The sequence below is a fragment of the Neolamprologus brichardi genome, chromosome 3, assembly GCF_056152115.1.
Source record: "Neolamprologus brichardi isolate AB-2024 chromosome 3, ASM5615211v1, whole genome shotgun sequence".
Taxonomy (NCBI): Eukaryota; Metazoa; Chordata; class Actinopteri; order Cichliformes; family Cichlidae; genus Neolamprologus; species Neolamprologus brichardi.
Window position 1 is genome coordinate 39195358 of NC_142106.1, and position 27392 is coordinate 39222749.

The window sequence follows — 27392 nt, forward strand, 5'->3', positions numbered from 1 at the left end:
ATTTCAAGCGATAACATTGTTTTTCAAATTACTAGGAGAAAATAGTTTAACCCTTTAAGACCCACCATAGAACCAAGTCCGCCAGAGCTTATATCATATTTTTACATGCTGTGGTGCCATTTTTGGGAGCATTTCAAGTTGCTATACATCAATACAACCATTATAGCCCAAATTTTAATAATATGTCTGCATTAAGTGCATAGTAATTACATAAATTGCAAAAAAGTGCCATAAACTACAAAAAAATTGAAAATCATTTTGGTTTTTTTAACATATATTTCTAGTTAGAGAGATTTAAGAGGCTTATCTCCCTCAAAACTGTAAATACAAAAAAGTTGCACAAAATAGTTTCCCACCACAGGAAATTTATTTTGAGTGTCTTCACAGTTTTATTTCTGAAATTCAGCATCTCCTGCATTTCTGAAATGCAGGAAAAACGAAAATAAGTATTATAATGCAAAAAAAGCAGCATATGCATCAAAATAAACTATTTCCAGCAGTGCAATTTGACTTCTAAGCATCCCAGAAACGACACAAAGTCATAAAGTCAAACATAACTTTTGAAAACACCAGTACAGCCTTACAAGGCCCTGATGGTAAAAAAAACGACATTTCCACGAAAATGACGTCACTTCCGGTTTCGGGCAGGTCATGGCGGATATGCGATAGTTCGCGCTGATGGACGTAGGAAGTGTTACAAACAGCTGATCGGATCGGCAAAGCGTGTTTCTGGAATATTATGTTTTTGTTTATGCAGTTTTTGCAAAGCTATATGTGGAAGAAAACCGTGACCTAGGACAACCTGATGGCATAAGATGTAAGTACAACTCCTCCGGTTTCATATGCAAAAAAAATTATTACGCTAGCTTACGTGGTTGCAGAGCTACCGGGATTTAAAAATAGTTACGCAAAACGGAGCGTGCCCGCTCCGACTGGCTTTAAAGGGTTAAAATAACATGTGACCAACAAAACACAATTTCAATTAGTAGTTTAAGAGAAGACAAGCTGAACAAAATCTGTCTCCTAACAAGATTCTGTTCTCAACTGAAATATAACTGAGGCAATCCTTTTTACAAGAATACCTCGGCAATCCCTGAGGGCCTGAATGTGGGAATATGGAGTACACACACACACACGCACACGCACACATATAGAGAAACCACATTAAAGAGACAGCAGAGCTACAGCAATACTCACAGTCGCTTTAGTGCTGGCAAGCCAAGAAAAGCTCCTGGTTCAATATGACTGATCATGTTACTCCGCAGGTCCCTGTGGAAAAATGAAAAGATTTGAGCAGTGCAAACAGCAACAAGACAGCACAACTGCAACGGTGTTGCTAATCAATCATCCAAGTCTCCTTAATAAAACCGTTATAGGTTTACTGTTCTTTAGTTAAAGCGAGGAACACTGCTGATCAGAAAGAACATCTACGAACACTCTCGGCTTGAAATAAAACATCGTTCTGTATATATCTGGTTGCTGCAAATTTTCTTGAAATTTCTTGATATGGCTTTGAGGCCGACTCCAACTGGTTACCTTAGTTACCGAAAAGGATTTGCATTTGGGCTTGTGAGATACCTCCAGATTTGTGCTCAGTAGTTTGAAATCTTTCCAGTTTTCTACTTTGAGAACAGTCAGTGTAACCCCTCGACTCCGTTGCCATCATCTGAAATTAACATTTCATTGTGCAACATTCAGCACCCATAATAACATGGTTCCTGCTAGGAAAACTTTTTATGCATGCATTTTTGTTTAACCCACTGACAAGATCCCTTCTTCAAACTCAACACCCTTTGTCACCACATAGCTGTTGTCAAGGACAACCTGAGCCTCAAAGCTGCTCTCTTTCTCTTCACACACAAGCACACAAACCTCCCAAACCTGAGGTTCAAAGGCTCGCGGTCAGACAATTCCTGCGGTGCTCACCTGTGCTGGCACTGCCAAGTCACTCATTACAGTCGAGGTTCAGGAGGCTTTCTAGTCACCACCTGAACCCACACAAAAGGCCTCTGGGTAACTCTGCCTGTTTGATGTCAATGAACTGTCATCTGAAGGCGGGTATGTGGCCACAGATAAGTCAGAGACAGGAAAAAAACAACAACACATACACACACAAAAAACTACTGCTTGTTAAAAACTTTTGATGTGCTGGCTTCTCTGTGAAGTTGTGTTGAGAGAAAAATGAGAAGGCAGGACAAAGAAATCAAAAATATCCTTGCAGAGCCGTCGCAGCCAGGAAGAGCCAGATTGGAGAGCGTACTGGGTGCATAAACAGGCGTGTTGAGTCTGGTAATTTGCTTGTTGCTGAAGCTAATTTATTTTTTGTGTAAACTTTGCTTAGAGTTTCAGTGTTTACAGTTGGAGGACACAAACACAATCTGGCAACCTCAACTGGGTCCAAGAGAAGCCAGAAAAGAACGCTTTCCCTCCATCTGGCTCAATGATCAAAACGCATAGCTGCCAAAAAGACTAATGTCAAGCTCAGTGTTGAGTGCTTTTAACCACTCCTTACGGCGAATTACAGAATAATGTCTGCTGGAGGTCTGAGGTCTAGATCTGGTGGTGTAACCACTACTACTAATAGCAAAAAAAGAACACCATAGCTCTCTGTTATTCCAGTATGTGGAGTTAAAGAAAGAACTACCTCATGATTAGCCAAATATAAATACACTTCTCATTCCACAGATATCCAACCACACATGACCTGGTACCTTTGAAATCTATTTGCAAGACAAAAAACGCCAGGTTTCTTCTTTTGTCATGCTCAGAAAGAGCTGGCTGAATACTTCTAAGTGTTCTCCAGCACTGGTCTTGAACTGGCAACAAACTGAAGGGTGGATCTGCAGCTGCTGCCAATATTTCAGGGCACATGTATGCTGTCTTCCAAAGGTGTTACTCATATGCACGTTAAAACAAATTAAAAATGTGTCATGTAAATATAAGATTAATGAAAGCCTCATTTCCAAGTTTGTTTTTGGCATGGTGGGTTATATATCGAATATGGAAGGTTTCTGGCATTAGACTCGCATTTCCACTGAAGAGAGAGAAGCTCGCGCTATTAAACCAACCACCAGCATCATTTTTAGAACATGATCGCTTTTGGGGTTCAGTACCTGCCAATACTGAGCTGCATACTGCCATGTCGCTCACATTATTTATCACCGCACTCATTTCGGTGGGCTTCTGCACTGATGTGATACTATAAATACAAACTAGAATGATTCCCACTCTTTTCCTTACATTATGGAATACGGTTTAAGAGTTTAACAGCAGCACTGGACTGACACTTTGGAGTGGCAGAGACACAAACATGTATGTCATATTTCCTGTTGTCAAAATGTTACAGAGGCATATTTGAAAGTGAGACTAGAGCAAAAATATCTATCACGATATACATTTGAAAATTTGCGATAACGATATAACTGACTATATAATTGACACTAGACAAAATACTTTACAACTCCTCGACTTTATCAGTGCAAAAAAACCCCATGAATTATTTTGCACTTACACAAGCAGGTTTTTAAGTGCATTAAATTTGTGTGCAGTGCAAATGCAAATCCTTGCTGACAGTTTAACCAAAGGGCAGTTCCAGTGGAAACTGGCCGACATATCCTCAGCATAACCATGTATAATATCCACAGAACTTAAAAAGAGGTTAGACACACACAATATGGTAATATTATGTTGAAGCACAGTACGTATCACTCCGCGAGGCTCCTGCCTACGATAGCCGTAATGCTCCGACAATCCATCAAGTGGTGCGGCTTTGTAGCTTAGCAAAGTCGTACTAAAACATTTGACAGATTTTTGAGCGCCATGTAGCACATAAAATCATTTCGAGGTCAGTAAACACAACCAGAATTCATACATAAGGCACACGGGATTATAAGGGCACTGTCAATTCTCAGAAAAATCCAAGGATAGATTTTAAGTGTGCCGTATCTCCCAAAAAACACGGTAATAACGACGGCCCGCTAGCATGCGCTACCAAAAATAGTGCTTTGTTGTGTATCTGACGGACGAAAACCAAACCAGTTTCACACCACTGAAGTTGCAGCATTTTTACAAACCAATTCTGGTTCATCTGTTTCATTCAATGATCCACTTTCGCTCTTCTCATTCTGCGTAGCAGCTATGTGCGTATGTAAACAAAGGCACTGCACATGCACGTTTTACCCATATTCTATCACAATATTTCATTTTCTTATCATTGCACAACATTACACCGGTATTACCATGAATGGTATGATATAGCCCAGCCCTAAGTGAGACTATAAAGCTTTTTGTGTTAACGGGGCTGTGAAATTGTCGAGGGAGCTGGGCATTCCCTTAGAGAGACTGTGAGGAGTTTAGATCATTCAGGAAGAAGATGTACACATGCTCAAGATGACCTGATGAACTTCAAACCGAGCCCTGAAAAAGGGGAAGAAAGGTGATTTAGGGGACTCTGAATGTGGCGTGGCATTTTAGAAACTAATCTACTGGGATTTTTCCACACAGCTTTCTGTAAGGTTTAGAATTGTCTGAAAAAGAGGGAAAATCCAGAAATTGGCAGTTCTGTTGATGGCAGAGGTTAGAGGAGAATGGCCCGACTGCTTTGAGCTGACAGAAGGGGTCTGCATAAGGGCATCTTTGAACATCTTAAACTGGTTTCTTGATCATGATAGTGAGTTCATTGTACTTAAATGCAGTCACCAGATCTCAGTGCACCTTTGGGATGTGCTGGAATAGGAATTTTGCATTATTTGAACAAATCTGCAGCAACTCTGTGATCATCTATCATGTCGTTATGGATCAAAGTCTCTGAGGAATGTTTCGAGAAACTTGTTGAATCTATACCACAGAGAATTAAGGCAAGTCACAAGGCAAATGCAAGGGGAATTATTGCACATCACATGGGTAACTTACAGTTCTATGAAGGCACCATTAATGCCAAATTATATATGTGACTTTTGGGTTTTGAATCAAAACATGCTGCCATCCAATAATGTTAAACAGACTATATTTATATGTCTATCTACTTCTGTTGCCATCCAAAGATGCATTGACTATTCCAGCAAGACAGTGCCAAAACACACTGTGTATATTAGTGTGTTTGCATGCAACTGAAAAATATCAGCCATCAAAAATATGTACCATGTTATTAAGAAAGTACAAGGGAGAGTCTGAACTCAACCACAAATTGGAATTAGGCTTTTAAAACTACACAACCTGTATCTTCAGATCTTTATACTACCATTAAATGTCCAATTTGTAAAAATATTTAGAAGCATGTTGAACTCAGCAATGAGTCATTTAAAATCTTATAACTTAACCTTTCATTTGTGTAATAATTTTTTCAATATTTTAAAATGTTACATAGTCTAACATGAATCCTACAGGTTAAGCAAATTAGAGCCGTATGAGCAGAATCCTCTTTTCTGAAGTCTATTAAGTAAAGGCTGTGTTCCAATACCCATTTATATCTACCTTTATATGAATGTGATGCTTGCTTGCAGAATACCATTGATGAATTCACAAACAGTTTTTCAGGAAACGCCACATACTAGCTCCATTTCCCCACAATAAGCATTCCCCCACAGCACTGGATTTAGAAAGGAATTAGCATGTGACGGTCGCCTAAGTTGGCTCCTATTTCTATGAGGGGAGATAATGGGGATTCTGTGTGGCTTATTTCCATGCAGAGACACCTTTGGCCCCAACAAAACACAGCGGTCTCCACAGTTACTTTGCAATTTCACGCAGAGTGCCTGAGAGGCATAATGGATTCTCTACCCCTCTCTGGCACTCACAGCCAGCTGCTGTCTCAGTCGTCACCACTGCATTAAGGCCGTCCAAATGAGGGAGAGTCCCTTTGTAAAGTGAAAAAAGAAGGGAAAAGAAAAGCTGTGAAGGCGAGAGGAAGGAGGGGTGGATGGCAAGATGGAGAGCCTCAGTGCATTCAGACAGATTTGTGCTGCATTTTTTTTCCTGCTTTGAGAGTTTGTGGAAAAATGAGTGCAACTTAAGGTAAGAGGTAAAGTATAGGACTATTTCAGAGCGGTGTAGCGTGTAGGAATTACACTGCTAACACCTTTGGCCTTGGCTTGCCCTTTTATAATGACAAAAGCAAGTAAGCCTTTTAGTGATCTCACCTTGCTGGCTGAGAGTGGACTGGAGGGGGGTGGGGTCTGTGAGGAGCAATGAAAGCTCAGTTTTCAGGTAAACCCGCCTGTAGTTTCACAGCGTGACAGTCAGGCAGTACAGAGTTTACAACCAAGGCAACTGCAAGCTCACAGACAAAATACACAAGAGCCTTTAAGGCTTTCTTGGTAGAGAAAGATCAAAGATTTTTTAAAGCATTAAACATGCAGCCTCCTGTTTATCCTTGAGGCCTGAGCACTAAAACTAACAAGTGACCCAATTCAATAGTCCATAGAGACTTCGCCTGTGAATCTATAAAGAATCCAGATATATGAAAGTCCTATTAATATACTAGTCAACTCAAGAAACGTCATGCAGGACTGTTTTAAATAACAAATTAAAACTTCTTTTCCAAAAATCTGGTATCCTCTCCAAAAGAAAAGAACAGAGTGCAGTGAATTTCCAGTTAGTCAAATCTCATATATAATTATAAATAATTACCTGAAACTAAATTCTGAAAGAAAGAAAAAGTTTTGATGCCAGCAATACATTCTTAAAATGCGCATACACAGGCAGCAGTCAGTACATAAAGTCATATTCAGAATTCTGTACACTAGTGTCAAGGTTGAAAATCTATTCTGAATTTAGCAATTTAATGTGTTTTGTACATGGGTAATTTTTTGGGGGGACAAATAGAGCATAAACAGATTTTCGTAACATTTATTTTGTGTAAGTATTTACTTGCTTTCACTTGACTCTGCTCTGATCAGCTGTTTGATGCGTTTGTGGCGTTCCAAATACATGTTTCAACAGGCGAGGATGGCTGGATGGAGGGCGTTTTTTTTCCGTCCCTACTTTACTTTTGAAATTTTCATTCGTCGGTTGTCACAACTGCCAATGCTGATGCAGACAGATCAGCAGATAGCCAACATTGGCTGGTAACATCAGGTACCAGCCGACTGCTGTTCACAACGCTGTCCATCTAATCTGACTGAGCTGAATGGGCAAGGATTTCAGTCTCTAGATGTGCAAAGCTGGTAGAGACAAACCCTAAAAGACTGGCAGCTATAATTGCAGCAAAAGGTGGTTCTACAAAGTATTGACTCAGGGGGCTGAATAATTACACACACCCCACTTTTCAGTTATTTATTTGTAAAAAATGTTTGGAATCCTGTATGATTTTAGTTCCACTTCTCACGTGTACATTACTTTGTATCGGTCTTTCACATGGATTCCAATAACTAGATTCATGTTTGTGGCTGTAATGTGACAAAATGTGGAAAAGTTCAAGGGGGCCGAATACTTTTGCAAGCCACTGTACCTTGAAATGCCTTAACACATCTATAAAACTTTCCTTTTTACAGATTTCAACGACCATCAATACTTCATTGCCACGGTGTCTCTTTAACCATCCCAGAATACTCCAGCAGCTGTATGCCGAGAGTATATTGCCAGGCAGATAAATACCAACCCTAGAGGCTATGCCTATAATTAGGCCTTTCTATTACCATCTTTAGTCTTTCACTTTAGACAGATTTCCTGTTTTGAAGTTAGGTGTGCAAAACGTCACATTTTAGGCGACCCGGATGTTTTGCCGACACGATGCCAGTGTGTGTTTAGAGCCAAAACTTCACTTGGGAAGTGATGAACGGCTCCTGCTAATGCACTGTCGGATATAACATGAAATACTATCAGGGTTTTTTTTTTTTAGCTTGAGACTAACATATGTGAAGTGCATTAGTGACGATTTATGTTTATGTACAACCTAAGTATAAGGAAAAAAAATGCTTTCTTTCAATGTGCTATAAACAGAGCATTAATATTGACACATTAATGCTCTCTTAAATCACGGGCTGAGGAAGTAACGATACTCACAATTTTTCCAAAGCAAATAATCCAAAGAAGGATCCATTTCTGAGTTCTTGAATCTTGTTGTTGCTTAAAATTCTGCAGAGAGAAAAAAAAATATATGTGTGAACGCAAAGCAACAGATATTGACTCACACAAAAGACTGCATAATGATTTCCAGGCTGTTGAAATAAAAACATTTTACTGTGCAATGTCAGTAAAGCAGCCGCGGTGCCAAAACATCAGCGAGGAATGTGTGCTAATGAAATGCAAAGGTGGAATCAAAAGGATCGAGTGTCTTTTTCAAAAGCAAATGGATTCATCATGACAGAGTGCTACTTGTTGACAGATAACAATATTAACTCAACTTCTTTTTGCTCTAGACACGCTTAGCATCCAGTCACACCAGGTTGCTTTCTGCCAGGAAGAGAGCTGAAGAAAAGCAACTCCAACTTTAGCTGAGTGTTTCTTTCATGTCAAATTGGCAGTGTCTGGTAGCCAAAGTGGGATTAGGAGTAAGCTGGCTTGACTTTATAGGTAAAAGTAGCGCAATCTAATCGGCAGCCACGATGACTCATTGGTGGCATACTCGCCTCAAAGCTGTCACACAATTAGACAGTGCGGGGAGACGTCCTTATGAGAAGAAATCCCTGTTTATGGAAGGAACACCCAAATATTCATCTCATATTTACAGCTAACACTGTATTAAAAGCAATGTGGTTAGAGTTAACAGTGGTCCAATTTAAATGCAACTTTGCCAATTAGTTGTTTACCAAAACAAAACTGGAAAAAAAAGGAAGAGAAAGTCTAAAACCTAAATCTAACCTAAGTGTGAATTCTTGATAGCTTCCTCTCGGGGTAATAAACAGCATTTTATTATCTAGTTTATTTTCCCAGCCGAGCTAACTCACAGCAAGGAAAGCTCCAAGCTAATTGCCCGCTTTCTGCTCCCGTGTGTCCCTCCCAGTTATGGTCCTTCTTTAAAAGTACTCCCAAAGAGTGCGGGAGCAGGGACGTGTGGTTAGCATGGAGGGGAAACGGTGGGTGACATACATGCTTAGTGGCACCCACAACCCGGGGCCAAATTGGAGTCATTACGGGGCGTCGAGGGGCTGTTTTATTACAGGGTTGCACAGAGGAGACTCTCTGGAGTTTGTTGTTTGGCTCCCTGCCGTTCAGAGAAAGTACGCACATAAAGAGTTCCTGTTTTCCAGGCTTCTGAATGCTGAAATGGCAAATGTTAAGACTCGATGATGTACAAGACTGCAAACTCTGTTCACTGCCTGTGTGCACATGGTCCGATGATACAGCCGCAGATGTTGGGTCTCTCGTCACAAAAGTCTAATTCATACGTGAAATGCATGGAATACCAAATGGATGAAATCCAGCTTTAGCAATGTGGGGCTTAATCAGCAGAATACAGGGGATGGACAAAAACACCTTTCAGTACACTAGCACTCCAATAAATGTAAGGCTGGGGAAATTTATTATGTTTGGCTACTTCTTTGTAGCATTTCTCATGTTGGCTGGATCGTCACACTACAAAAAGAGCATACGCAAGATTTGATTCCTTTAATACATTTTTTAAAGGAATAATAATAAAACTGAAAAGAGCTGAAGTTGAAGATTCATTCAAACCTTGGAGCAGGATTATTCTTGACTCACACAATTTTAGAGTAAAATGAAAGAAGCACAATATAAAAGTTCAAGTGCCTCAAGAGACCTTGGCACCCAAGTTTTTTCCCCAAGTCAGTCTTCAGAAGAGCCTTATGAGCAAGATTAAGCATGGTTGCACATGGTTGTAAACTTCATCAAAGAAACAAACAAATAAACAAACAAATCTGCAATGCAAAAATCAAAGTCATAACCTTCCAAGTATACACTAACCCACCTCAACCTCAACCAGTCGCTAGGGTGGATCAGCGATGCTTTTAGTTAGAGCTTTTCAGGTTTGTAGAAAAGCCTTTGAAAAAACACTATATTTAAAGTCTCCCATTGGTATTCACTAACAGCAAGAAGGTCCTGGCTTCAAATCTACCAGTCGGCTGCCCTTTCTGTGGGGAGTGTGCATGTAATGCACATACATATCTTTCACTGTACTCCAGCTTCCTTCCAAAGTCCAAAGATATGCATGGGTTAGATAATTGGCTAATCTACATTGGCTGAAAGAATGGTTGTTTGTCTTTCTGTGTTAGCCCTATGGCAAATTGGCAACCTGCTCAGGGCTGGGATAGGCTCCAGCCCACCAGTGACCCTGAACTGGATAAATGGAAGGAAATGGGTGGATGGAGAATTCCCTGATGAGAATCTTGACAAAGGGGTTGGGGGTAAAACCTATACCTCCTGAGTTGGGCATTTGAGAAAAGTAGGATTTTAGGCATGAAATTCTAAATACGTGATAAATAAATACATTTAAAGGGTAAACATGTGTGTGCATGACTACTCAAACAATGCCCAAACCTTCAGTGCAGGCAAAAGAAAACCTTCATCACCAACATCATCAGAGGTTATGTAAAGCATCAAGAATTAGGTTTGGCTACAAAACTGCACATTTAAAGCCCTGTAAGTCTTAAGTCATCCAAATAAACCTATAAAACAGAGTTCTCCTGAGAGTCATGCATACTTTTCTTGGCCTCTCTTCATTCCTCCCTTCTTTGCCTCTTTTGCTAGCTTTGTCCCACCCTCTTCCTCATGACAGGAGTGTGACCTCGCCACATTAGAAACCGCTTGGGCTGCAAAGTCCTCTCTGCACTCTTGCATTCATGTGAAAGCCTTACCACTGCAGACTAGATAAATAATATGTATAGAGCAAAGCCTCGAGTCTCCATAGAGATCACGGCCATTTAAATACTAGTCTTCACTGGCCTCAGGACATGTGTAGTTAGATCGTCTGCTTCCCTGCTGTCTGTCTCATGAAATCAGCCTGAGGTCGCCAGACAAAGGACCAGTCTGTGGAATTTCTTCAGTCTGTGCTTCTAACAACACATGAGGGGAGTCTTGCTTATCTTGATGCATAGATAAGACCTGCTTGAGCTCAAGCCAGGAACAAGCTGCTAGGGGAGTCTACGAAATCTCACATCCTGTCTACTGATACAGATGGTATAAATCTCAATGACATTTATGGAAAAACCTTCTCTAAAAACAGAATTTCCACTCTTAGTCACAAGTAGTATAAAATGCACTTGTCTAGATTAAATCTCATTCGCCATGTGAGTAAAAACTACACTAGTGAAAGGCAATTTTTACATTGTGCAGCGAGGGAGTGAAACACACAAAATGGCCAGCCACTGCTAAGTGTGCAAGTAGCCACGTAGTGTTTCAAGGACAAAGCCCTGGAGTTCTCCCTACAGGTTCTTTATACTCAAGAGGCTTTTGGACAAAAAACCAGAGCGTGGAGATCTGTAACCCTTCAGCAGGTTTTCAAATAAGAGTCAGGCTGCAGATGGGTTCATAAAAACCCTTCTAGAGTGACTTCCTCTGAATATAGTGCATGGAAAAGTAGGTCTGAGTTCAGGTGGAAAAAGGACCTGGTCCAGTGGCTGAGGTGCTCTCATGTGCCAATGTAAAGATTTTCAGCTCTTTATTATTCTACAAAAAAAAAATCAAAGTATGAAGACTTTTTTCTGGAATATTGTGTGAGAAAAATGGACGACAAGAGTGAAAAAAAAAAATGTAGAAAACATAAAAGGTGCAGTGATTCATCCGAACTGGCAAGCTCAAAAAGGCACATGTCATACACCCTCTTTTTGCAAATTCATCCTTGTAAGTCATTGGTATTAAAATATCTTCTTTCAGCTTTGAACAGGACAAACCATTAGAGTGTGGTATTCACCTTATAGCTCTGCAGCTGAATGGAAAAATGATCCGCCGTTCAAACACCAGGGTAAAGGGAAAAAAAAGGGGGGCGAGCAGGAAAATGAACACAGACGTGTAGGCACCGCACAGCACGTAGCTCGTGTTTACACACCGAACTGAATTGCTTGTCTGGGATTAAGCGATACTTGAGGCAACCTGACAAAGTCAAAGCTCAACTGGTCTGCGAAATGAAAGCCTGCAGACTGACTTTCTGCGCAGCTGTCAGTGAATGCCTCGCCTTTGGGATTTTACCCTCTTCTGCAAACACTTCAGAACTACTATTTAAAAAAAACAAAACGGGAGCATTCCTTGAGACCAACGGTTTGCTCGGAAAGCACCAAAAACAAATCCTCTTAGGACATGCATGACAGCAAGCACCTGCACTCTCCTCGCACAAGCACTTTAAAATCTCTCAGCATGACATGGAAAAATTGATGAGACGACTGACGTAAGCACAGAGATTGCGCTTTGGACCAGAATTTACAATCACGCTAAAATCTAAAGGGGAAACAACTCCACGGAGCTCGACTTAAAGGAAATGAAATCACCAGATGAGCCTACAGCATCCAGGTCTGCACTACTGCGAAACAAGACAGTTTATTGCACTCAAATGTGTCATCAAATCAGAGTGTGATTTTTTTCTGCCATGAGGGAGGAAATCCCTGTTTTTTTTCCAGACATTAATCCCGCGCTGCTCTGTAGCGGCCAAAACCAGGTGCACGCATTTTTACAGTCTGATCCAGGTGCTCCTGTGAATGGATCCTTTTTTAAAATATATATGCACTAAACAAGGATTGTAAAGAAATATGAGCTTGGTGAATACTTCACGTCTAGTTTCTTCCTGTCTGTGTGGATACAGAGGCTGAAACTTATACAGGTACACAGAAATAAATGCTCACACCCATGCATACTACTCAGACAACCCTTAAAATAAAAGTTAAATTCAACCACTCGTATATTAGCCGAGGGCCCACGCTGACACGGGAGGACAGGCCAGCTGTAAACACATTTGTGTCATTTCCTCTCGGATTACTTAGGCATGTGGTATCACTGGGAGAGCACAAATGTGAGGAATGTATTACTCATTTTTTTTTTCTCTACCGAGAGGCATTGAGAGCAGAACTAAACCGAGTAACTACACAAACTCAGTTTGAGGACGAGGCCAATAACACCAAGCATTCAAGTAGGGTAAGACGATAGCTAATTTAGCTGTACAACTGCTCATGTGTAAACAGCGACGATTAAAGTTAGACTTCTGGTTGTTCTACTCTTACGCATGGCAACTTTTCTGGAATGAAGTCAAGCCAATTATTACTGTAGTTCAGCGAGTTCAAAGTCTAAAGAGTTTTCGACAAACTTCCAAAAGAAATGTGCTTACAGGTCAAAGCTTTTTTTCTTTTTTCTCACGTGAAAAGCTTGGATTACATTTTAAATTTGTTAGAAGACCCCCCAAAGAGGTAAATCAGAAGTACAAAGGGGTGGAATTAGTATGACAGATGGGTTTCTAATCATATCTAGCTTAACATGCTGTTTCCGACAAGAAAGACACCATGCCATCAATCACTTCCTCGACAATATAACTGACGCCCAAAGGGCCAGAGTAGGTGAAGGACATTACTGTGTATTAACCTCAGAGGGGCACTGAAAATGATGAAATTTTAAATATTCCATAAAAATTAATCCAAAGCGAGAGATTTGGCAGGAAAGCCTGCTAAAGGGCCATTTAGATACAGATCTATTAGCCTCGCACACCTCGAGGAATCTCATCTGTGAATTTCCGGACATTATGCCCAGTATTATCGCTGCATGAACAGACAAAGTAAGAGCAGCTGAAAATGTTGGGATTAGCTTTGGCTTAACAAGGAGAAACGGGGATGATCATTTTCAAGACTGGGAAAGGGTTCTCACACCAGCCGGGACTCCTGCGAGGCCAGCTGCGTCTCCTGCGAGAGGTCGCTGATTTTACAGGTTATAAATTGCCACCCAAAAACTTTGCAGTCTGCATAAACTGTCATTTCATGTCTGCAGGGAACTATGAAGACAGTTCCACAAGTACAGGGTAGTTCTACTGTTTTCCAACAATAGACGACAACTGCTTCCCAGAAAAACAAACGTGGGACGACTGAATAAAATCTTTCGCGTTCATGGCTGTTTTTGGTCGAGCTCTCAAATTACATTGCTCTTGTTCTTTGGAGCTCAGCGCTAAATCATGAGCAACCAGGCTCAACCTCCGATCCATCACTGTCAGAGCGTGATGAGAGAGTACAAGCTCACTGTAGACATAAAGACAAAGCAAACAGAAGGGAGGGCCCACTACATTACTTCAGAGCACACCATACCTAGCACTAATTCCATAAATCCTTCCTGAAAATAAAAATAAAAGCTGTGGAATTTATCTTTTTCTTTTTTATTCAAGAGCCATACAAGTGTTTTATTCCAGTTACGACGGATCTTGTCTACTTGTCCATTCTGTTTACCATTCTTTAAGCTAAACTACAATGAGACATCCCATAGTCTGTGCAGGTAATGGTAAATCTGCCCTAACACTAATAATTCGCACACAGTAAACTCACCCATATGATCAATTCCTGTGTTAGCGAGAAGCTTGAATATGCGGTTTGATTCTACCGACCAATAACATCACAGCAGGCATGTGCTGGAGTAAATTTGGACTCCTCGTGGCTTCTTGATGCCGTACAGTAAAGATAACAACTGACACACAATATGAATGCTTTGTTTAATGGGACATTTAATCATAAGGACAAGTGTACAGTCTCTGTTTTTGGATCAGTGCTTTTGGTAATAACACTTGGTTGAATGACTGCCAGGTGTGGAGCTCCACCCAGGATAGACTATACAGGCCTAATTTGGATGTTTTTTTGGGCTCCAGTTACTTGATAAAATTACTCTGGACATAAACCCAAACTCCAAACTTAACAACATCCTTGAAGAAACTATGCTCATGGGCTGGTTTTCAAGTCTCATATAACACAAGAAAGTTTCAAATATCTGCAAATGCAGTCGAGTCCTGTTCTGAAACAAATACAAACTAACATTTTTTTTAAAACATGCGCCTTTGGAAAGTGCCTCAAATCTAACAAGTGACTTATGGTAAAGCTCTTAAAAAACATGCACTGCAATCGTCTTACAACTCTTTATTACCAGCCAATCCTCTGCCTTTCTTTCCCTCCTGGTAGTCCATTATTTGCTTTCCACTCCTGCACCCTGCCCTGGTATTCTCATATTTCCTCCATTGCACACCACCACCGCAAAGTACAAGAGCTCTGGGGTGCACGCAGCTTCCACTTACTGTCAAGATTATTCAAATTCCTTTTTATTTATTTTTCCCTGTCAAGTGCTCAGTGATGGACCAAAACCAGAGTGTCAATTGGTTAAATCTGCTCTGACTTGACACAACACAAAGGCCTCAATCAATCAGCAGCTTGTGTCTCAGTGTGCGTTTCATCCCTGCAGACTGCCACACAAAGACCAGCAACTTTAATCAATGACACTGATGGAGAGGCAGTGGTTGCACAGCCTCAAAGCCTGCTTCTGATGTAAGGCCATATTACTGTAGTGGCTACCTACCAACAACCTAAAACTAAACTTTAAAAGTGTAATTCTTGAAGAAAAAAAAGGCACCTGGCTAGTGTTAGCTAGGTGTGCTGTCAGGATCTAACCACGCCAGAGTAAAACAAGGTGGAAAAAGAATCACATCCATAACCTATGAGCTCTTACATTTATGGTGGCATGTGTGCAATTTAGCAGCCTCTGCATAAATCACTGCATAACAGGAAGGGGTTACTGTTACACAAGGTTAGTATTTACACTGCTATTTACAGTATATAGCTGTGAAATGATAGTTTGTGGTCGGCTTATCAAGTTATATTTATCTTTTCATGTTTGTGCAGTATGAATAAGGGGGATAAGATGGTTATTAAGATGTCGCAAACAGTTCCAGTAACATTAACTTTCAGGAAAGAAACAGTCCTTTTTGAGAATAAAGTGAATCTAGTGGCTGATGAGATGTGTTTTCACAGCATGCATCTGTATGTGTGTACTCACAGTGTCACTGTTCTGTTCGGGAAAGAGAGAGTGTCCGGGGGCAACACCTGATGGAGCTCCATGTTGCTGCAGACCACTTTCTTGTAGGACGGCACGATTTTCCCACCGCTTTTCGAGTTTTCATCAAACGATTTGCACGCGGATGATGCCGCCGAGCCACAGCAGCCGCTCAGCAGCAGCAAAATCCCAAACAACTGCAAACGATCCACCCTCATTTTTAATTCACACGCGGCCAGAAAAGCACTGCAGCACCGGCGAAGGAAACAATGTTTTGATAACAGAAACGGCGGGCGGGTAGATGTTGCTAGAACCGGGAAAAGAAGAATGAGACCTTTGCAAGTATGTTGTTTGGCTCAAGCGAGCCTTCCTCCTCCATTTCTCGCAAGGCTTTCCCTTTGCTCGGCGGTGTTCAGTCCGACGGGGGTGTCCTTCTTTGTTTGGAAAACGACTCATTTAGAATTCCCTTTCCATGCTGGCATCGGCTTCCATTTCCTCCCAGCTCTGCAAATCTACCACATTTCAAATGCCGAGTATCCTCCCTGGTAGCTAAATAACTAGCCCAGTTGTTGAGAGGTTCCCTTTGTTGCCCATAGCGTGGGTCCAAGTCAGTGTGTTGTCGTATCCAAAGGAGGCGGCTGCAGTCATCCCAGGTTATCCGCTCCCAACTTCAGGAAACGCGGTCGGGCTTTTTTAACGCTCACTTTAAATTTCCCATTACTTCGAAACACGTACGGGACGACAAACAAGCGTGCAAACTCTCGCCCCGGTCATGAACAGGAAATTACTTTGAGGGAAAAAAAACAGAGCGCAAAAACAACAACAGTTTTAGCTCAAATTGTGCTACCAATGAGGGGAAAAATACACTAAAAACTGTATAATAACGTATCCAGAGTAGTCGGCGTGTCCGTTTTGTTAACCAGTGTCTTTAGAAAAGATTTAAAACTAGCCTTCTTTCCATTGAGAAGTCCTACTAGTCCCATGGTCCTGCCCCGGGAGCCACTAAAGTCAGGGGCGGTCAAGTCCGAGCAGATTCCAAACCACATCCGGTCCGCATTTCATAATAAAAGCACAAGGAGGTGACTTCCTTTGAGTTTGGGGGATGATTGCGTCTACGAGGTTCATTGGTTGAACGCAAAGGAACTGTTAAAAGTGTCTTTTCTGGATATGTACCTGTTGCACATCACCAGTTACATGTAAAACTATCAACATAAGTAATATAGCATTTAAAATATAAACCTGCGATATAAAAATGCGATAAGGGGGTATATTCCCACCATAAAAAATATGGTGGACATAAAAAAAATACTGCTGTTGCAGGACTAAAAAAAGTGAGTGTTTATGTTTTTCTTGTTAATTTTATACAGGATCTGTACTCCCACCTCTGGTCGTTTGGTTTAGTTTGCAGTTCACATGAAAGCCATGATAAGGATTTGTTTTCGCCCTGATTCAGACGTTTGAATCAATACTCTTGATAATCTGATAGTATTTGTTTGCCCTCCTGTCGCAGTCTATTGTATTCATTTTGATGAGATCAAATGATTCACTTCATCATATAGAAAACTAGACCACAGCATTATTAGAACCCGTGGGAGGCTTAACGATAGACTGTATATGACACGGAGGTGCAGATAAAAAGGCCTAAAGAGTGTTTAAAACTACACTGCTGTTATTTTAAAAATGCAATTCTGGGTGGTGAAATGTAGGTTACACATTTGTTTGAACATAATAAAACTAATATAAGTGGGGCCTTTTATTGAAAAAACATCATATGTGTTATAACTATAGTTCATTTTTGCATTTCTTATACTATCTAGAGAAATACTTCTGTCCAAATTGTTAATAGCGTCGTAACATATGGGTCTTTACAATTTGAATTTATGTTATTTGTTTTATACTTTTTTTTTTTTTTTTTTTTTAAAAACCTAAATACCACAAACTCACAGCAGAAACTCACAGAGTTGCTCTGCTTGACTGCAAAATAGACTTTTACGAATTCCAAGCTGGCAACAGCCTTTGATTTTATTGCAACCCTCGACTCATTCTTGCGGTGCTTTCAGGTGCACCTCGGATTTCATTTGCTCATTTCTTAATCCCACATTCCTGCTCTAAATTGTGAACATGAAAAGACAGAATCCCGTGAACTAATGTGTTTTGGATTTATTATTATTTAATAACCGCATTAAGCTAGTATTACAGTAGTGGCATTGTGGAAAAAAGCAAAATCCAGCGAGATAATTATCCTCGGAGTTTCCTGTACTGGATGAAATCTTCTGTACGTGACTTCCGAAACGTCACATCTCGCAGTAGTTCCTGGTCTGTGGACGTTAATGGCTGCGATGCCACATGAAACAAAAACAAAACAAAACAAAAAAACGTCCGCTTTGTAGGGAGACAAATCGCTTTGTGTATTAAATTTAAGAGAGATAAAAGCACAAAGCGCTAAGATATAGGAACACCTTTGTTTCAGCGTCCTAATGCACAAAACATGTTCCCACGTGACTTTGCATGGGGAGCGGCGACGTCTGCGTATCAAATAGAAGGTATGTAAACACAAGTTTTTGAATGGAGCAGTGATAACTGTTATGGAGTGGGAGAGAGGGGGTTTTTACATTCCGAGAACCTCTAATGTAATTCGCTTTACCGTGAATACTTTACTTGGTAAATATTGGCGCTATTGACGCTGTAACATGCTTTAAATGAGTGTTTGGTGAAACTTAAGCATGTGTAAAGAAATAGCAGCACTGAATATATTGGAGATGCAGATAAAGGAGAATTTATTCATCATTTCCTCATTTGTTGTTTTGACATTGGTGTAACAGGGCATTTGGTCTAATGGAGATCTGGTGACTAAACGGGCCTAGGGTCTGTGATTCATATGATTTTCTTATTCACCAAACCATTCGGTGACCTGTATGGCCCATGCATCTATGCACTGTCATCATGGAAGCCAACAACCCCCCATGACGCTTTCATGCCCATGTGCACTGAAGAATATGATTAAGGCTGGCTCATCTCTCACCACCATATTACTTTTTGTTTTCTGTGACACAGTCTGATCATATCCCATAGTGTTATTGTCAGTCACCTGAGGAAGAATGGCTCTTTTTGTGGTTTTCAAAACTCTAATGCAACAAAAAACCCAGCCGCCTGTTTCCTTCCCCTAACCCCTAACCGGTTGCAGCAGATAGCTGCCCATCCCTGAGCCTGGTTCTGTCAGAGGTTTCTTCGTGTTAAAAGGCAGTTTTTCCTTCCTACTGTCACCATGTGCTTGCTCATGTCTGATTCTTGGACATTTCTTTTTATTATTGTAGGACCTTTACCTTACGATATAAAGCAGCTGCACGCGACTGTTGTTGTGATTTGGTGGTATATTCTTCTGAACACTGTTTCCGACCTTTACTTGTATTTCTCCCCACATTTTTTGAGTTGTTCCTTACATGTGTCACTTATTTGGCACACATAAAAACAATATTGGCAGACTAATACAGTCTTTAACACACTTATGTAATTAGATGAATGTAAATAACTGCTAGAGTAGATGACGTCTTAGATGCTGTCACAATAAATTCACGGACACTCTAAAAGTCAGAAGGAACATCAGAGTGATATTTCTTTATGTCAACACTTTACCTGTTTTTCTGAACAACCTTTACGCGGTCGTTCAGGTGGCTGGCAATCGGACGGCAAGGGACCGAGTATCTGGGACACATTTTGTCATGAGAAAGGCAGAGTGTTTGGGGACCAGAATGGAGACGTGGCCTGCAACAGCTATGAGCTGTGGGAGAAAGACCTGGAGTGTATCCAGCAGCTTGGGCTGACGCACTATCGCCTGTCTTTCTCCTGGGCCCGCCTCCTGCCTGATGGGACCACGCAACATGTCAATCAGAAAGGTATTTTCATAGACCTGAAACACACATGCTGGAATTAGATCCAGGCCTATTTGATGGCTTTAGGCAATTGTATCTCATTACCCATTTATGGCACTCTCTGTTCAACAGGTGTGCAATACTACAACAAAGTGATTGATGATTTGCTAATCTCAAATGTCTCACCGATGGTTACCCTTTACCACTTTGACCTGCCTCAAGCTCTGCAAGACCAGGGAGGCTGGAAATCACCTGGTATAGCCAGTCTCTTTGACAATTACGCTCAGTTTTGTTTCCAAACATTTGGGGACCGTGTCAAACTTTGGATCACTATCAATGAGCCACAAGTGTGCGCCAAACTGGGACACGAAGACGGCATCCATGCCCCAGGGTTAAAAGAGAAAGGCACTGCTGCCTACCTGGTAGGACACAACATGCTGCGGGCCCACGCCATGGCCTGGCACAGCTACAATTCTCGCTACAGGTCAGAGCAGAAAGGTGCCGTGTCTATTGCCCTCAACAGCGACTGGTATGAGCCATTAAACCAAGGTTGCCCCAAGGACATTGCTGCTACTGAACGTGACCTTGCATTTCAACTGGGATGGTTCGCCTGGCCCGTGTTTGTTACCGGTGATTATCCAGAAATAATGAGATCTGCTATAGATGCTCAAAGTAGGAAGCTAGGATACAATGCAGGCTCAAGGCTCCCCAGTTTCTCCAAGGATGAATCTGCCATTCTGGGAACTGCCGACTTCTTTGCGTTGAACTACTACACGTCTCGCAAAGTCAAACCAGGAGGAGGTTGTGAAAAGATGTTGTGTATAAAGGGAGATCAAGATACAGAGGAAGTTTTGGATTCATCCTGGCCCATCAGTGGACTGTCCTGGCTGGCTGTAGTGCCAGATGGCTTGAGGAAACTCCTAAAGTACATTAAGGTAAAACTTTTTCTTAAAAATCTTTTTTTTTCTTTTGGTTACAGTCTGTGTGGGGCAGCCAATCAGAAGAAAGTTTACTTAAAAAGTGGGGGGAGGGAGTATAAAGCGCTTGTTTCAGATAAATGATTGACTAAGATAATTCACCAGTCCCGGCATAACATAAATAAGGATTATTTTAAACTGTGAGCCATGCGCAGCTACTGCAGTAGAGTCCAAAAATGTAAAAATGCACAATTTTACGCTAATATATTACACTAAAAATAACCCAAACCAAGGGCCGACCGAATCTTTTCATTACAGTTTGGATTCACCTTGCGGAAAAGTAAAGTCGGTGCTCAAAATGAATTGACCAGCAACAAGATAGATCACCTTCAACCGTACGAGGAGAACACTGGCATTTGTTTAGTGTCTCACTATTGATTTTGCATGCAGCAATCTCTTTTCGACACCTCCAGAAACACACTGATGCTTCATTAGTGCTGTCACATTGAATGAAACAGTTACTTTGCTGAAAAGTGTTTGCAAACGAGCAATTTCCTGCTGTTGTGACTTGTCACACGCCATTAGTCTGAGCCTGGCACCGTTGAAACGCAGCTGAACGGCACACTGTAGACCAATCTGTCTCCCCCTGGAATGTCTGACAGGCTGTGATGCCTTGTTTGACAATAATATTTGCCCTATGACTTTGCAGGACACTTTTAACAACCCGGCGATCTACATTACAGAGAACGGTTTCTCTCAGGTGGGGCCACTGCAGATCGAGGATGCACAGCGCTGTGTGTATTACAAGGACACCATCTCAGAAGTGGCAAAAGGTAATGGCTAGTAAATCGGGACTGCATAAATCCTGCATATTTAAAAAATTAAAAGCATGCGAATCGGGAAAATAATGGTTAAAATATCATTTTAATTCTGCAGCTTCTCCAAATTGACAAATTTAGTCTTGTTTAAAACAAAAAAAACATTTAATTGGTTTGATGTACCTTTAATCTTCTTGCTATCATTTATCATAAATTTGGTTTCCAAAGACTGTTTGTGTTGTATCAAAAGGTTTTTATTTACCTCACTTTCAAAGAGGGGTACCCACTGCGGTAAAGTTAATACTTGTTTCATTACCATTTCATTTCAGATGCCTTTGACAGCAACACTATAGATACAAGCGTTACACATACGTCTGCGTGTATCGTACGCCTACGTTGTTTCTGCTAATCAATTTTTAGTGCATTAACACTTTGGGGTCACTGGAATGTGTTGTGATTCAGATCTGTGAGTGTTCATCAAACAGCGACGCCAACTGATTACTTTTATGCAATGAATATGTCGTTTGCAGAGAGAAAGATAAATACACGCGTCTTTATTATCCATCTGCTTGATGTTTATGAACAGCAGTTTTTGCTATATATACTTTTTGCTAGTACTTTAGAATGATCCTTTTGTCACATATCATGATACTAGTCATGGTTTAATTAGATGGCTCTATGTAACTCCTTTCTTCTGTCCTTGTATAGCTATACAAGAAGATGGGATCAACGTCCGTGGATATTTTGCATGGTCCCTGATGGATAACTTTGAATGGGCCGATGGATTCAGCGTTCGTTTTGGCTTGTTCCACGTGGACTTCAGTGATTTGAAGCAGAGTCGAACTTTGTACCAATCTGGACGGGAATATGCAAAAATCATCTCAAAATCCCGATGTGGCCAGTCTAAATAAGAGTAGCTGGAAAAATGTGCGTTACTATGTGAATTATGAACATGCTTTTGTTTTCAAGTTTTTAAGTATTGCCTATGAATTTTTTTGTAGTTTAAAAACAAAACAGCTGGTGAATTGTCTCAGGAGTATAATTTCTCACTCGCCTTTATGATGTGAAGACAGGGACAAAATAAGGTTATGTTAATTCAGTGGTATTTAAATCGGTATTCTATCCTGCCGAATCCCAACTCACTGCAGGTAAGGAAGGTTTATACAGAACCAGCGAGCTGTAAGGCCCTGCAATTGCTTCATGGGGCTGGAGAAGAACTTATGAAGATCCCAACAATAATAACGGCATTATCACTGTGAATGACTTTATTGTGCGTACATGTATTATGTGAAGGCTGACCTGTTCTGGCGGTCTGTTTACATATTTAAGATCTTATCTTTAGCTTAAATCTACCAGCAAGAGTCACGTGACTGGAATCTGCGAGATATCTTGCATTGATGTCTTGAATTGTTCTCTGAATAGTTGTGATTCACTAAAAGGTTGAAGGTCTGTAGCTGTAGTGACACAGGTATGGGAAAACATGCTCTGCAGTTTCACTTTGTGATGTGAAAGGCTGTTTCCTGTTTACAGACGTAACGCACACAGTGCACATGCCCACATGACGATAACAGTACCTGAGGAGTGACAGGCGTCCTAGAGAAACCACAGTCTCCACAGTTGCATTCCTTAAAATTGCAGGCAATTTTAAAGCGCTAGAAGCAGTGTCAGTATGAGCAATAATGTGATTATATCAATGAAAGCAGTGATTTATGACCGCAAATTGTCTCAGTGAGCTCACTGAAGACGGTGTCGAGACAAAGGAACGCACGGATATAAAGCCTTTTTCAGTGACACATCAAAGCCCATAGCTTACATTTATTTGGAATAAAGACTGATTGAGCAGATGCTTCACTTCTTTGACAAGATTAAACAAATACCGTAGTTTAGCTGCTGTGGGGGTAACAAGTATAATTAGTAACCCCTTTTCTAACCACCTGCCCTATCAATGGAAAGGATGCGACATAAGATAAAAGGCAGTACTCATCTTAGTTATGATAATGTCATCTGGGTGCATAAAGAGCATTTCAGCACACTCAGAAGGCATGCCAGCTGAAAGCAACAGATGTCCTGCCACAGGAAGTGAGCATAATACAATTTGTGTTCCCCGGACAGCTGTGCAAATGAACTACTTTTAGAGGGAAAAACCAAACAAGGAAAACACCCTGAGGCAGTCTGCTGATTCATTGTGAATGCCGTGGTTAAGGTTAAGGATTATTTGGATGCTGTATTGAGCAAACTATACTGCTGTGGAGCTTAATGAGGGGCTTAATGAGCGCTGCTGAATTCCAGGTTTTGTACTGCGGGTGTGTACATGCATCTGATCCAGCTACACACCTGTGAAGGGGAGGACAACCGGAGAAGAAGAGCGGTTTAACAGCGTCTGTTTGTGAGCCTGCAGTGCCACCTCGTGGTGCACAGTTGCAGTACAGCGCACCTCAGCGTGTACGGCTTTTTATGTGCTGCTCTCATTAATAAAGCGCGTGCTGTTGGCTTAACAATAAGCAAGTGAAGGAGCTTTCTAACTACAATACATCATATATTTAATACAATTAATATTTATGCTCCGACGTGAAGGAAAACGCCATTTATATACTGTGTTGGGAGACTTTGTTTGCATTAATAAGCATTGTGTATCGCGACATCCAGTTGGCTGTGCTTACTGTTCTCAACAGATGTGAATAATACCCTCGTGGCCCTCCTCCATCTATGTCAAGCCGAGTGAGAATCTCCTTTGTCTTCTGATGAATAACAAGCTATTGTGGAAACATGAATAATGCCACTGCCGCTCGGATTAGAGCTTCTTTGCAGGCTGCTTTTGAGCACAAGCTTGAAGCACATTTCATAGCATCTGACAAAGTTCACGCAGTGTCGGCGGCGGTGCCGGTGGCCTTGACGGAGCGGAAAACGTCGAACTCGTCAGGTGCAAACACACAGCTCGATTCCAGGTGAAATTTTAAAAAACAAAATCAAAGTGAAAAGTGAGGGAAGTTTGAATCATATTTCCCATGATTCTTCACTGCAGCCCATGGGCAACATAATTCCCAGCTAAGAGTTGATTAGTAATTCCAGCACCTGTCTCCCAGTATTGATGGATTCCATCTTCCTTTATCACGGCGTCGAGCTAGCTGCACGGCTGAAAGAACCTGCACTGCTGCCGAATTGATTGAATGGAATACTGTATGAGCAAGAGGTTACTCTGCACTTAGTGAATGTTGAAATTAGCCGTGTGTGTGTGTGTGTGTGTGTGTTGGGGTGGAGGGGAATGAGGAATAATATGTGCCTATTGCTACTTGGAAAGCTTAAAACATTCATTTGCATTTAAATAATTCACACTTCCAGTCTCTTTAATAGCCCAACTACGAATATTCAACTTCAATTCATTACAGCCAGCGGAATTTATTCTGATTAGGCCGTGATGTAGAAAGTCACCGAATAAACCATTTCTAAATGTGCCTTCCAATTAGGCGCCAAATATATCATGTGTGTAGATAAGTTGCTTTTGACAATGAATTAGCACGTTTAATTGTAACATTCAATCACATTCACTTGCAGAGATTTACCCCGAGGAACATTCTGGCAAATTACCAAGTGGGACCCATTTGTATTTGACCAAACTTAACTCATTATGTTTTGACAGACACTATGAAATATTCAATAACTGGGAAATTCATTTACTTATTATAAATTAGCTAAATAATTTAGCCCCCTAATAAACTATCTTCATCGTGAATTATAGGAGAGGCACAATCTTGGATCGGCGCAGTGCTTACAGGTGCAAAGGCTATGACTTCTGGCAAATAATTACCTTTTTCTATTTACTGATTACCCTCATATGCATATTCCCCCTGGAGAAATGGTATAATTAGATTGTTGCTTCAATATCAAGATGAAGAGACGCGAGCCACTCCCTTTCTCTGGAGCGCAGATACAAATCTCTTCCCTCTTTTTCTTTGTCTGGGTCTCTCACACTCAGCTGGTGAGGGACCCGCGAGAGCCCCAAACCACCACTCAGCCTGTCTTCATGTCTCCTCCATCCACCCACCTACCCACCCCTTTCTTTCACTTGCTCTCTCCAGCTCATCATCTTCCCCTCTCCTAATCGCATTGCTCATTTTTCCATTGACGAGTGAGTATGAGAAAGAGGGGGGGGGGGGGGGGGGGGGGGGAGAAAAAAAAAGCATCACAAACTTTCTAAATCCCATTGACCTACTTCGCCAGACATTTCACTGGGAATTCATGTTAGCGCAAAAGAGTTAGAAGAAGAAATGTTTTCTCACTCCCCCCCTCATCTCTCTTTCAGCTGGAAGCCATTTTCCTCGCGTCCCGTATTTGATCCTGCGTGAGCACTAGCAGCACATTATACAAGTGGATAAACGCCTTACTGTAGCATAACCGGCGGTTTGGAGCCCTGTCACCACTTTTGACAGTGGCGTAAGTAGCGTGACATCGAAGTTATGAAAAAGCGCCTTTTGGAAGGCCTCGTCTGCGATTGATGAATTTGGCGGCGGAGACGAGATTGAGGGGGATGAATGCTGCTAGGCCTGGAAGACAGGAAGTGGAATTATGACAGACCCATACAGAGAACTGAAGCAGGGAGATGAAGAGAGAATAGAAAGAGAGAGAGAGAGAGAAAAGGCAATTCAACTCATTTCTTTTAAGCCCCTCCCTGAGGGACTGGAGATGACCCTGCTAACGTCTGTCAAAATTCTGACTCCCTTGAGTGCGATGGCTCTGCATGATGGGAGGGGGTTCGCAGACCTGCCTGAAAAATTGAAAGCTCTTAGAATATTCAGCTAACCCTGTGCGCTCAGCTGGGGGTGGGGATGGGTGTATATGTGTGTGTGTGTGTGTGTGGTGGGTAAACCCAGCGGTGGTGGCAAGAGAGACCCCCCACCCCCCCATGCGCGTGGTGGCCAATGAGCCGAGTACCTTGTCTCGTGGGAACAGTTGTGGGAGTAAGAAGAGAATATAAGCGAGAAAGAAAAAGAGACAATTTATAGAACCTTTAGAACCAAAGTGAATATAGTTCTCAGGCATGGATCCAAGCCGGGAGACTAACGATGTGGATGTAACCTCGTGCTCCCAATATGCAAACATGATGTCATCAACAAAGAAAGAGTCAAAAACCCCTCCGCCTGAAATCTCTTTGAAACTTAATGGACAAAAAATGAAATAAAATAAGAACCAGCAGGTCTTATCTGTCAGAAACTATTGAAATGAGTACAAGGGGAAACATATTAAGCTTCATTCAACATTTAATTTGCCATTTCATGTCCTATGTTACTCAACAATCCGAAGAACTATTTTGGGATTATACAACCTGGATCTTATTTTCATAGTTTGGCTGTGCTATCATTCACTTTATTACTGATTACCTTCACCGAGTGTGTTGCTTAGATCTGGAAACACATTGACATATGAAAAAACCCCAAAACAATCCATCCTGATCTCACAGACCCAGCCATAACTTTCTGATTACCCCAGCTTGCACTATGTAATGGTTCTGGTTCTTGATCTTTGACACCTGTCAAATCGGTCTCAAAACACCATGCAAAACATCACCAATCACAAAGCTTTGAACTGACTGACAAAAACAGGACATTACAAGTGAGGAGTAAATTTAAGTGAGAACCCGAGAGACACTGCACTCTCATACCGTACAAGAAGTTGACATTTTCTTTGTGGGATTGAAAGAATATGATGGGCAAATGCAGCTATAACGATATCCAAACTTTGGTTTAGATGATCCCTTGTTTACCCCTGGCTAAGCTGCTGGCTTGTTTGCGGTCTGACAGTTTGGTGACTAGCAGCCGCGAGAACTTGAAAAGAAATCCCTTTATTTCCTGAAACAACAAGTGGTTCTTTTAACCAAAAAAAAAAAAAGGCGAGAAGATGAG

At 41.3% G+C, this 27392-nt stretch overlaps 2 protein-coding genes across 2 annotated transcripts in view; one reads left to right on the top strand and one right to left on the bottom strand.

The window, feature by feature from the left end:
• Positions 1-16916, bottom strand: part of adgra3 (adhesion G protein-coupled receptor A3) — a 29400-nt gene extending 12484 nt beyond the window's left edge. Inside the window, exons 1-3 of the mRNA XM_087837597.1 lie at positions 15895-16916; positions 8002-8073; positions 1198-1269 (exon numbers count right to left, since the gene is read on the bottom strand). Coding sequence (XP_087693723.1) covers positions 1198-1269; positions 8002-8073; positions 15895-16109 — 359 coding nt within the window. The 5' untranslated portion in view covers positions 16110-16916. The remainder of the gene's footprint in view (positions 1-1197; positions 1270-8001; positions 8074-15894) is intronic.
• Positions 16917-18242: 1326 nt separating this feature from the next.
• gba3 (glucosidase, beta, acid 3) lies at positions 18243-22601 on the top strand. Its single transcript, XM_006804130.3, has 5 exons — positions 18243-18434; positions 19560-19784; positions 19893-20695; positions 21387-21510; positions 22204-22601. The coding sequence occupies exons 1-5, from the start codon at positions 18380-18382 to the stop codon at positions 22404-22406; spliced, it is 1410 nt and encodes a 469-aa protein (XP_006804193.2). The 5' UTR covers positions 18243-18379; the 3' UTR covers positions 22407-22601.
• Positions 22602-27392: the final 4791 nt, after the last annotated feature.

Excerpts from the sequence above, each read along its gene's own strand:
- gba3 (XM_006804130.3), top strand. The coding sequence starts at position 18,380 with ATGTTCCCACGTGACTTTGCATGGGGAGCGGCGACGTCTGCGTATCAA. Across the intron at positions 18,435-19,559 it reads GTCTGCGTATCAAATAGAAG|GTGGCTGGCAATCGGACGGC; the intron begins GTATGTAAACAC and ends GCGGTCGTTCAG. Across the intron at positions 19,785-19,892 it reads GCAACATGTCAATCAGAAAG|GTGTGCAATACTACAACAAA; the intron begins GTATTTTCATAG and ends TCTGTTCAACAG.